Source organism: Aquarana catesbeiana, linkage group LG10 (genome assembly GCF_042186555.1).
Source record: "Aquarana catesbeiana isolate 2022-GZ linkage group LG10, ASM4218655v1, whole genome shotgun sequence".
Classification (NCBI taxonomy): Eukaryota; Metazoa; Chordata; class Amphibia; order Anura; family Ranidae; genus Aquarana; species Aquarana catesbeiana.
The window spans coordinates 19,585,437-19,597,760 of NC_133333.1; the positions used below are offsets into that span (position 1 = coordinate 19,585,437).

The 12,324-nt window shown below is 39.6% G+C and overlaps 1 protein-coding gene across 1 annotated transcript; it reads right to left on the bottom strand.

Moving 5' to 3' along the window:
- Nucleotides 1–3,220: 3,220 nt before the first annotated feature.
- Nucleotides 3,221–10,983, bottom strand: LOC141110416 (uncharacterized). The gene is made up of 2 exons (XM_073601754.1): nt 10,814–10,983; nt 3,221–9,967 (listed from the first exon to the last, which is right to left on the bottom strand). Exons 1-2 carry the CDS (start codon nt 10,895–10,897, stop codon nt 8,159–8,161), a joined length of 1,893 nt encoding a protein of 630 aa, XP_073457855.1. The 5' UTR covers nt 10,898–10,983; the 3' UTR covers nt 3,221–8,158.
- Between the last annotated feature and the right edge of the window lie 1,341 nt (nt 10,984–12,324).

Genomic DNA, 12,324 nt, shown 5'->3' on the forward strand with positions numbered 1-12,324 from the left:
TTTGGCCATTTTTTTGGTGTAAAAGGTTGTCATATACACTGGAAAATACGGTATATGTGCCCTGTCAGAATTGCCGGTTAACGGCTCTTCACGCCTGACCCTGTAAAATCACGTGAGGAAAGAAATGCTGATAACTGATAACTTTGTTTACATTGTGATCAGCTATGTTTGGACACAGCCAATCGCATGGTAAAAGGCCACTGTGATTGGCCCTTTACTGCGATCACAGAGTGCAGCAGATGTCCATGGATGCCCTCCCAGAACTAGCCGACCATGCTGTAGCCATCTTTTGGCAATAGCATGGTCAGGAACTGGTTAAAAAAAAAACTGTAGCAAGTATTATCTGAACGCTAAGGGCTCATTCACACTTGGGGGGTGGGGGGGGCTGTTTAACCACATGGTTGAGCTGTGTTATAAGGGCTCCCAAACTGCTCCCTCTTTAGCTGACAACGCAGCAGCTAGGAATGAGTACACATGCAAAATCCTTGATGATCTGCTCCACAGCAGCAATTATAGCCCCTGTAATATTTGACATACACTAGTGCAGGACACAACCCATTCAAGTTAATGGGCCTCATTGCAGTCACCTGACAATCATGGCCTGTTCTCATGGTATGTTTTCATTGTGCAAGCATATTAGGTAATGGACAGGGTTAAATGGTTTACAATACCACTACATTTAGAAATTCGGTCAGACAACAGGGTTGATTTAATGAAGGCAAATGGACTGTGCACTTTGCAAAATGCAGTTGCTCAAGCGCTTAGTAAATGAGGTAAAGCTTCACTTTGCAGAGTACCCAATCACGTGCAAGGAAAAATAAAAACAGCATTTTTGCTTGCACATGATTCAACAGAACTTGACCTAACAATCGACCTCAGTCAAACAGGGGAAGGCGACACCTGAATCAAAATATAGTCAGTCCCTTCAGAATCATTTCAATTTATGGTTAGTCTATGCGCAGCTTTAGAGATGACCTGTGAGCTACGTTCAATCCAGGACTGTGTCAGGTTTCAATTTGGTGCTTCATAACTTTACCAGTTCAAATCAGGATTATTTAAATAGTGTCCAAGAACACATTTGCTCAGAGGTAATTGATTAGTGGATGAGTTACGGTGATCTGAACGTGAAACCTGTTCACAATTAGGGATGAGCTCAGTGTTCAGATGTTTTCACAAATTAAAACGTGATTGTAAAGTTTCCTTTTATTTTCTTGAAAAATATCAAACATGTTATACTTACCTGCTCTGTGCAGTGGTTTTGCACAGAGCAGCAGAGATCCTCTTCTCAGATCCCTCACAGGCTCTTGGCCTCTCCCTACTGTGACATGCCCCCACAGCAAGCAGCTTACTATGGGGGCACCTGAGCTGAAGCTCTTTGTGTCCATTCAGACATGGGGTTGCAGTTCTGCCCCACCCCCTCTCATGATTGGCTAACTGAATTTATGGACAGCAACGGGAGCCAATGGCACCACTGCTGTGTCTCAGCCAATCAGGAGGGAGAGTCTTGGACAGCCAAAGAGCTTGTGTACATCGCTGGAAGATCAGGCAAGTTTTAGGGGGGCTGTTGCACACAGGTTTTTATCTTAATGCATAGAATGCATTAAAAAAAAAAAAATACCTTGACTTTACAACCACTTTAAGGCAGTTTGAACAAAGGTGGCAGCTTCTGGCTGTCAATGATTACTAAGGAAGCAGCAGAGGCTAGCACCCATCAAATCTTTACCAACCACTGATGTTACTCAGCCCATTTCACTTACATGGGCAGGAATCCCCAGCCAAGTAACTAAATGGGCAGGGAATGCGAGGTGTTACATCATTGCCTGAATATGGCAACGGCCTTCCCCGTATATTAACGATCAGGGAGATGTTATTTGGCAAGTGATGTCATGGAGTTAAGCTCTTCGGTCATTGTTAATGTACATTGTGAGACTTTTTTCATTTTTTTCCTTATGATTAGAGATAATATATACACATAGGTGAATGGGGTTAGTATCTGGGTGCCCTCTTATTGTTAAAGTTTTCCAGAAGCCAAAAGCCCCCAACATCACTTAGCCAGGGCTGTGGGAAAAGGCCCTTGTCCTCATTAAAATGAGGACATAGAGCTTTACCAAGGGTTCCCCCTGGCAAGATACTCTCCCCATGTTGAGGGCATGTGGCCCAGTATGGTTCAGGGTGGGTAGGGTGCATGCATGTCAACCTCTTTTCTGGCTAACTTGACTGCATGCTCAGATTAAATGGCTGGTATTGAATTACTGATAGGCATTACTGATGGGGCTGCGCTGATAATCAATGCAGTGATTATCAGCGCAGACCCCCCGTCAGGAGAGCTGCCGTTTGGCTGGGCTCGCGTCTTGTTAGTGTGAACTGAGGAAAGCTGATTACCGGCACTTCCTGGTTACCACTGTGATTGGTCACAGCTGATCACATGATAAAGAGCCTACTGTATGTCATATGCTCTTTACCAAGTTCGGAGATGCGGTGTGTCAGATCGATACACTGCAACACCAATCGCTGCTCTGCATGCCCCGAGGGGGACCAGGAGCAGCTTATCCTGCTAGATGTCATCTGATGCCCAGTTTGGATAACTGAGCCACCTTGTGGACGTCATTCTGCAATAGGCCAGTAGGGAAGTGAATAAAGACGCCAGGAGGGAAATGTCATTTGCTGGCAAATTACATAAAAAATGTAAATGTTGGCGCATTGAAAAAAAAAAAAAAAAAAAAACACTTCTCAATGGCCCAATGTATTTTTAAAATTCTGCATTGCTACAAGTTCTCCAGGGCATTACCAACACACCACGTTATTTTTTAGACAGCCCTTTACCTATTTGCCTAAAAAAATGGGCATTTCGGATTTGATAGATTCAGCTAGGATTGAGGAGAATTTATCAATACAGGCGTAATCAGAATATAAAACAGTTGTGCATGGCAACCAATCATCTTTTATTTTATTTCCAAAAATTAACAAGCTGGAGATGATAGGTTGTTATGCATGACTGCTCAAGATTCTGTCTGCTTCAGTTTTGATAAATCCCTAACATTGGGCAACTTCAAAGGAGTTCAGTTGCTCAACCTAAATCATTTTAAAGTCAAACTGTTTCAAATGAACCCAGGGCAGTTTAGCTGATTCCCATTTACAATGAAAAATGTCAACTAAGTCAAATGAATTTTAATAATTTAAAATAATTAATAAAAAAAAAAAAAAAAGTCTACACATTAGATTACAACTCGAGGTATGTTTTTAATTTTTTTATAATCAAAGTTATACAACATTCACAAGATAAATGAGACAAAATCAAAAATAATAGTTTTCAGACAACATTGAGATCAGTAAGTTATAAATCATAGTCCATAAAAACATGTATTTGCTAGTCCATCAAACAGGAAAGCATGAAATGCAAATGTTCTATGAACCATGTCAATCCAGTATAGTTTTTTTAAATAAACAACATATGGGAGGAAGAAGCAAGGTGGAACCCAACAAGATGTGGGAGGGGGTAAAAGGATCTAAATGTAGAGGCAGGTAGGAGAGAGAAGAAAAACACAAGGAATGCAAGGGAAAAATATGGTCCACACAGCTGAAGGTTGATCTCCTCCGACAGGCTCCAACTCGCATGTAGGACAAGGCCCAATAACGGATATTTATTTAGTAATATAGAATACTGTCTTATAGAAGCAATTTGTATTCTGGGCAGTACAGAATTTTCACCAATAGAACCACACCTATCAAAATGTTCTTTATTATCTTTGCTATAGGAGATAAAGTCTTCCATTTGTTAAAGGTTGTTTATTTTTTTTTAACCACACAGCAATGGAAAGAGGACAAGGTTGTTTCTATAAATCTTGAGTATAACTCTTAGTTGCTTTCTGTGAGGAAAGTATTGACTTTACATATGTTTTCCTTACATAAGTATTATTCTAAAGAAAGAAGGCAGGGTCATTTGGAACATGAATATGCCTAAAATATGCCTTACCTGCTTTCAAAAGGACCTAATCAGACCGTACCAGAAGAACCATATCTCTAACAGATGTCCAAAACTGTTTAGAACATACATGTTATGAAATGCCTGAGAGTCAGAGAAAAGTGTTAGCAAGTTACTGCATATATTATACTCAAAAGGTTTCCTCAATATCTTGTGAGGTAGGCTCTTTATCCCCTCCATCTTGTAGTCATTTTACCACAGTTGTTACCATGCTCCTAGTAGTACTTTACATTTTGTTTGTTTTGCTTTGGTACTATATAAATCAAGCGATCTAAAGCTTTTCTGCAACATGGTTACTTTACCAAGAATGGATAGGGCTAATGTTTTCTTATGGGTAGACTCTAAGTTATGGATATCCCCCAAGTGTTTTTCTATTTGGAATGTCCTTTTTTTTTCTTTTTTTTTTTTTTTTTAAGTAGAGGGCCACATTTAATGAAAATCCTCTTGATCCTCAACTTACAGGATCCTGAACAAGTGAAAAATTAAGTCACCAGTTCCATGATCTCATGGGTTGGTTGGTAAGGTCCAACTAAAGAGATACAGGAGCACAGTCAGAGAAAGATGGTACCTATAAATACAGGTAGCATGGTAACAAGTGTGGTATTGCTCTGGATGAAGCAATTTGCGCTCAGCAATAGCATTCCGATATCTCTAAAGTGACTACAAGTTACAGTGATAAAATGCTTACCTCACAGAACCTTGCAGATAACCTTTTGGATCTATTAAATAACTTGCTAACACCTTTCTCTAACTCTCAACCCCCCCATCTTTTCAAGTGTAGTCTGTTTTCACACAGATTGAGAAGATTTTACCAAAATGATGCATAATTGATTTTAAATTCCAACTTAAAGTGGCAAATAACGTGAGCTGAAGCCTGGTGGAAATGTGTTAAAAAGAAGAAAAGGTGAAAGGTTAGGGAAAGTAAGATTTGGGGGGCGGGGGGACAGAACAGTGACAGCAATGATCTAAAAGTTAAGTGGGGATCTAGGAAAGGTGGGGTTCAAACAGAGGATAATGCTGTGGAACGTGGGCAGGGTATAAGTGGGAATCTACTCCCACTTCACTAAATTTAAAAGGACTACCCTGTGGGTGACGACCTATGGTGAGGGTGCTTTGGAGCTCAGCAAGTACTAGCCTTCTCCATTCCCCCCCTCCCAGTATTCCATACAGGATCATAGGTACAAATGACCTTAAGCAATATCTGAACAAAACAGAACAAGACATCTTATCAGAATACAACTTTAATGAAACATTTAAACTAAGGCAAGCCAAAGATTATGCAATTTTCTTTCCTGAAACCATGGGTTGCAGTAAATTAAAACGCTCACTTCCTCCAACACAGTCAGTGCTGGTAATACACAGTAATTATTGCTAGTGGCTATAGCCGCTGGCAATAACTGGATGTAAACATGCTGGTTGTACACAAGATGATTGCTGGATCAACTTGGGTACAATCAGCTCGCTAACAGATGGTTCTAATCAACTATGGTCAACTTAAGACCCCGTAGTGCAAGGGCCTGCCTGACTGCATACAAATTGAAACTCTTAATGTTTGACCTCAAGAAAATCTAATGGTGTGTATGGGGTCTAAGGGTCACTAGTGTCTAAAGCACACTTAGGAACAACAAATCAACTGACAACATTTATAACTGACAATGAAAAGAACAAAGGTAGAAGCCGTGGGCAATTAAAGGGTCCCCTGAGGTATAAAGATGGAACCTGCTTGTTGAAGCACCACGGTCTTAGGAATATCAGTCCAAAAGCCCAAAACACACCTTGCAAATGCAAAGACATCTCCCTAAACTCATTCACCACACATAAGTCTTCACCTTTGCCTGCTGATGCTAGAAAATAAGCATATAAAAGGACATTGCAGAGGACAAAACAAAAATTACAACTCTCCATATTTCCAGCATAATGCTACCCAAAACAGTCAAGGCAAAAGGCCAGGCCCACTGCAAAGTACTCGTGTGCATGAAATCAGAGCAGGCCAGACACAAACATCAGTACATCTCCCCAAAAAGATCACATTCACATCTATGAGCCCAACATTGAATGTATGGCGGAAAATAGCCACATAACACAAAGCATGAACATAAGTACCCTCCTTAACCCCTGGAAATCCAATGTGTATTGTTTAATGTGATTAAAGCATTGATCATCAAAGGTTTCTATCAGATGTTAAGAGTATTACAAAAATACATCTGAAAGCACTGTAAAAGACATACCATGTTAGCCACAATCTAGTCCAAAGAGGAATGATAGCAACATCACCAAAATCTTTGAAGAACACCAATAGGTTGTAAAAGTGGTAACCTGACAGATCCTGGGGGTTCCAATAAAAGATTGCCTCCCCCTATACACTATAGTCTGTATAGGCAAGCTGAAAATGTCAAAGGGGGATAGACGATACAAGCTCCATGTAGGACATCCATGTTTTTCTGAGTGGGTTACAGGTGTTAACAAGGGGCAAAGGTGGGTTTACATCTCTCTCAGGAGTGAGATGGGAATGGTAGTCTAAAGAGGATAAAGTTCACATGTATGCAGAACAAGAGAAGGTGGGAACTAAAAGATTGCAGGGTTCAGAGAGCTTCGGGTGAACTAGAACATTTAACAGAGGTTTCAGTCAGTCAGATTTAAAGGATCAGTATCCTCAAGATTTGTTTGTGCACCATCAAACTCTCCCAGACCCTTAATCCATGCCTGACATAAGATCTCATTTTTCTGAGATTAATAATGGATACAACCAAGAACATCACATGTTCTGGCAGGGTCAGGTGACCGTGAGTACAGACTTCTGTGGAGCAAGTCAATCATTAAAAGGTGTCTGTAGTGTTGTCCAGTAGTTAAAATAGTATGAATTTTGTAGTGTTTTGGAAATGTTCAGCTTCAGTTGCCTCCAGCAAGTGAACATAGTTGTATTTTTTTCCAGTGACTTATGTCCTCTAAGTCCTTAGTGTGCAGCAGGAGAGTGCACAAATATACGGTTTGTGAACTCTGAAATTGTTCTAGTGGGACAATCCTGGACTTCATCGTTGAAGTTGTAGACTCTCCCATATCTAGTCTTTCAGTAACTTGGAAAAAGTCACTGTAGATTTACATTAGAGCCTTTTTGTTAAGAATCATGCACTTGATGAATCAGGGCCTCAACATCTGCCTTTGTAATTCTATAATTGGTGCACTTAAGCACCTCACCTATTTTACACAAGACAAAGGCTGGGTCAGGTTCTACTCAAACTGCCCAATTGGCAATTCCAGGTGGAAGTTGTTCACATCAAATCCACTGGACTCAGAATCAGGGGACGAGGAAAACAGCCATGGTTCTTGAGGTTTAGGAGGAAGCAGGAATTGTCTGAGCACATATCAATGCAATTACATGCCTGTCCTCACTGTCCACCAACTAATAAGTCATCTTGAAGCAATTGTGCATTCTGGATCCGGTGGCAGAATACTGCCATTTGGATATTTTTCTGCAGGAATAAGCTCAAGTGTGAAAACTGAAACAGTGGAGTTGGCACTCATCTTAAATAAAGGTCCATAACTGCTCAGACACACCTACAAGGTATGATTTTATTTTCATTATTACATTGGTCCAACTTGAACCAACATAAGTATGCATATTTCATATCTGAGGGACTGCTGTGGAAGCAAGCACTGCTTTTTATCTTTTGAGACCTGTACCAAGCAGCTTACCTTCTACATGGTAAACACAAGGGGTTGCTCACTGGCACTGCTGCCATTTATAAAATGGCTAGTATTTTTATCAATTCATAGCATTCTCTGATTGGAGTAGATGAAGAATTGGGTCTTGGACATCACAATATGCACTTAATCCAATCAGAGAATGCCATGTTATAAAAAAAAGCAAGGTGCTCTGTGAACGGCAGCTTGTTTCCTAGCAAGCACCCCCCTGAGTTCACTATTCAACTGAAAAGCCATTTGGCACAGGATTCAGAAGTGGCAAGCATTGTAGTAGCACCAACTACTACAGTGAATGTCTTCTTCCCCTGCAGTCCCTCAGATATACATATTTACATTGTGCCAAACTGGACCGAAGTAGCTAGGCAATTAAAATAAAGTAGTCCTCCCAAAAAAAAAAAAAATCACGAAAAAAAAAAAAAAGGCAGAAATTAGATGTATACGACCAAAAAAAATGAAAGACATAATGGAAAGCATTCAGACAATTTCCATTACCCAAATATTGCAATCCAGTATGCCATTAAATTCTGATCGAAAATCAGGGTAATTTTCATAGTTTTCAGAAAGATGCAGGACCCTACCACATGTACGGGCAATAGGCCTTCTGGAAAAACTAGGCATTTCTTCAAATTGCACGTAGATGATCCCAGGCATATTTAAATCACTGCCAGTGCAGTACCTCAGAAACTTACACAAATTGCTTTTAGTGAGTTCTCTAATGTATTTTTTAAGATATTTTGATACCTCATTTTCCTTTGGCGACATGGCAATAGGGAATTCTAACTGCTTCAGAACTTTTTGACATGTTGGCTGGAGTTCTGTGTATTGTTGTGATAATAGGTCGACTGTAATAAACTGCATTTCCTGTAATATCTCTTTCCAGGCATCAATGACAAACATTGGTTTTTGTATTAATTCTTTGTGTGCTATCTCAAACAGTGTAGCTCTGTAACTGGTCGATGTTACTTTACGTCGACATCCATAATCATCAAGAACATCCATAAGTTCTGCTTCATCAACTGCTGAAAACGTGTCCAGAGCCGTGGCGAGGGTTTCTTTTTCGGAATAGCTGACATACTCAAAGAAATATTCAATTATGTCAGCATAAATACTTCCAAATAAGACTTCATGCATGAACGGAAGCGCAAGTTTTATAGGAAGGTACCCACAATCTTTGTAACCTTTCAGGATGATTCTGGCAATTGCTTTCCATGTTTCATATGTAAAGTCGTGCCTTATGAATGGTACTTTACAACTGTTTCCTAAAGTACACCGCTCATAAAATTCCTCCCAAAAATGACACAATGTATCTCTCATGACACCTGACCCACATGCAGGTTCTTCTGAGCCGTCTGGAAACAGACGTCTTACATGAATGTTTTGCCTTAAAATTTCGGGATTACTAAAAGCAGTGATCATATCGGTCAGACAGTTAGCATGGTGAATAGTTAACGTGTATTCCTCTTCATTTTCAGCAGGACTCGGAGATAACCATAGAAGAGTGCTTTCTAATATTTCATCAGAGGTGTCTAGTGGACCAAAATTAATTTCATTATCACTGTTGGTTAGCTCTCCAAGGGCAGAAGCTTGCACAGCTATATCACCTTCTTCCATCAGTATATTTTCAATCAAAACTGGTGTGTTATTTGTGGAATAATGCTCACTTTGAGTCGCCCCAACACAAACTGATGTGGGTAATGAAGGAAAGTAGGTAGAGTCTCCTCCTTCAGTATCAGCTTTAATAACAGTTTTCAGGTAAAAACGCAGAACAGAAAGTTTTACAAGCTCATACATTTTGCCTATTGTAATGTCATCAGAAAGAGGATTTTGCTGGAAGTCACAGACATCAAATGTAAAAAGGGATTCTTTTCCTCTTGGTGAATTTCCATTAGGAAAAAAAAGTTTTTTTGCTTCATGTAGTATTTCAGTCTTTCCAGCCTCCTTAGACATTTTAACCTTTCTGGTTCCGCCACCTTGTTTAGTTCTGACTTGTTTAAGTGTCCCTTTCACTTCATTAATCCAACCTACTTCAATCATCCGAGTTACAGACAATTTTTTTTTAGGCTCAATCTCTGCTTCATCATGGTCTTTACTTAGAAGACTTTTTTCAGGTTGGGTTTTTCTAAGTTTCATTTTGTTACGTAATTTTTCAAAAAGGCCCATTTTGCGCTTTGACAGTGGCTCTGATCGCCTACAGAAGTTGAACAGAGCTATTCTGTCTCCATATGATGGAATATACTTTGAAAGCGAATGGTCTTCCATGAGAAGTATAATATCTCTGTCAATCTAAAATGAAAGAATATATTTAGCAAATAAAATAAAAAAGTCAATATATAAAGTTATATCCACCTACATATAAAACTAGCAAGTATAATTTGACAATCATTTATCAAACCTCCCTGCAACAGACAAATTATCTATGGTGAAAAATATTACACAAGCTTGTTTTTTCTTTACATAACTAGCAAACACTCTTCCACTTTTAAATGACAATTACTGCCAGCTAGTTTTACCAAGGTTTCTAAAATTCTGTGCTACAATGAAACACATACATCTGGCATACTCGTCCAAAATAAAAAAACCTGGAGCTAACTTACAAAGATAATTTGTGACCCTTAGAAATGGTAATAGCTGCAAAGATTATGGCAAACTTCCGTCCAACATTTAGCAATAGCTCAAAATAAACAACACACATTAAGGGTGAAGTCAAGCCTAACACTAAAATCTTTACATCTACAGACAACGACGATCTAAGACTAACCTATCTAACCCTATAAGGAAGAAACTGCTATACAGACCTTTTTGAAGCTGATGCGGTCCATTCTCCAGAGGCGGAAACTCTGCAGAGGACACAGTCGACAACTGCTGTAAAATGAATGGGGAGTGACGTCACTCATAGACTATGGGGCTGCCTCATCTGCACCCGCCTACGCAGAAAAGCCGCCGTTGACAGCTAAGCGTGGGACTGGATCATCTTCAGAAAAGATTTATGTATAGTGATTTCCTCTTTACAGGGCTAGATAGGTTAGTCTTAGATCGTGGTAGACTGTAGATGTAGAGATTTTAGTATTAAGGTGGACTTCCCCTTTAATATTTTTATTGTTCAGCTAAAAAATAAAATACAAAAATAACCTTTTCGTTTTGAAGGACTTGCAAAGTTTCTTCCGGAAGTCCACGATCTCGGAGAAATTCTATTACAGAATTTTCCTCAGACATGTTCAACTTTTTTAATCTAAAAAACAAATATTACAAATTTATTATAATTACTAGAATCCAAAAGTTTCATTTTACAAGAGATTTTCTGGCTTGTGCAACATAACCCAGAAGAAAGTGAAGTGTTTTTCCAACATACCATGAAGGCCTGGCACTACCAAATGCACTTTAGAAGGTACAGTTGCTCCAGACCAAATCGTTTGAGGGTGCTATGCACCTGCACTCACAGAAGCATGAGAGGGTGAACTGATGCAATGCGCACAAGATGCCACCCACTTTTTGCATGTGGGTGTGCTCCAAAAAGTGTGTTTCTTCCCAGTCTATATCTCATAGTGTGCCATGTTTACCCCGTTGGTATAGTCAATTCCACTTTGTATAGATTGAACAGGGCCTTCAGGTATACTAAAGAGATTGTGGAAGTAAAACATGCTTTACTGGGGCCAGCAATGAGAGTCCCCAGCAAGTGAGAGGGGCTAGTAATAACGCCCAGCATGTGTCAGAGCCAGCATCGATAACCCCTAGCAAGGTGTCAGGGCAAGAAACCAAGTTAACCACTTGACAACTGGACACTTTAACCCCCTTCCTAACCAGACCAATTTTATGCTTTCAGAGCTCTTACACTTTGAATGACAATTACTCAGTCATGCAACACTGTACCCATATGAAATGGTTGTCCTTTCTTCACACAAATAGAGCTTTCTTTTGGTGGCATTTAATCACCACTGGGTTTTTTATTTTTTGTGCTATAAACGAAAAAAGACCAAAAATTCCGTAAAAAATAAATTTTTCTTTGCTTCTGTTATAAAATTTTGCAAATTAAGAATTTTTCTTCATACATTTTGGCCAAATTTTATACTGCTACATATCTTTGGTAAAAAATAACCCAAATCGGTGTATATTATTTGGTCTGTGTGAAAGTTATAGAGTCTACAAGCTGTGGTGCCAATCACTGAAAATTGATCACACCTGAAGTACTGACGGCCTATCTCCTTTCTTGAGACCCTAACAAGCCAGGACAATACAAATACCCCCCCCCCTCCCATGACCCCTTTTTGGAAGGTTGACATTCCAAGGTATTTAGTAAGAGGCATGGTGAGTTTTTTGAAGTTGTAATTTTTTCCCCACAATTCTTTGAAAAAGCAGGATTTTTTTTTATTCACAAAAGTGTCATATTATCAGGTTATTTCTCGCACACAGCATATGCATACCACAAGTTACACCCCAAAATACATTCTACTACTCCTTCTGAATATGGCAATACCACATGTGAGACTTTTACACAGCGTGGCCACATACAGAGGACCAACATGCAGGAAGCCCCATCAGGCGTTCTAGGAGCATAAACTACACATCAAATTTCTTGACTACCTCTTACACTTTTGAAGGTCCTGGAGCACCAGGACAATGGAAACGCCCCCAAAATGACCCTA

Coding starts and splice junctions, on each gene's coding strand:
- LOC141110416 (XM_073601754.1), bottom strand. CDS start 10,897: ATGTCTGAGGAAAATTCTGTAATAGAATTTCTCCGAGATCGTGGACTT. Junction 9,968..10,813: donor AAGTCCTTCAAAACGAAAAG/GTTATTTTTGTA, acceptor CTTTCATTTTAG/ATTGACAGAGATATTATACT.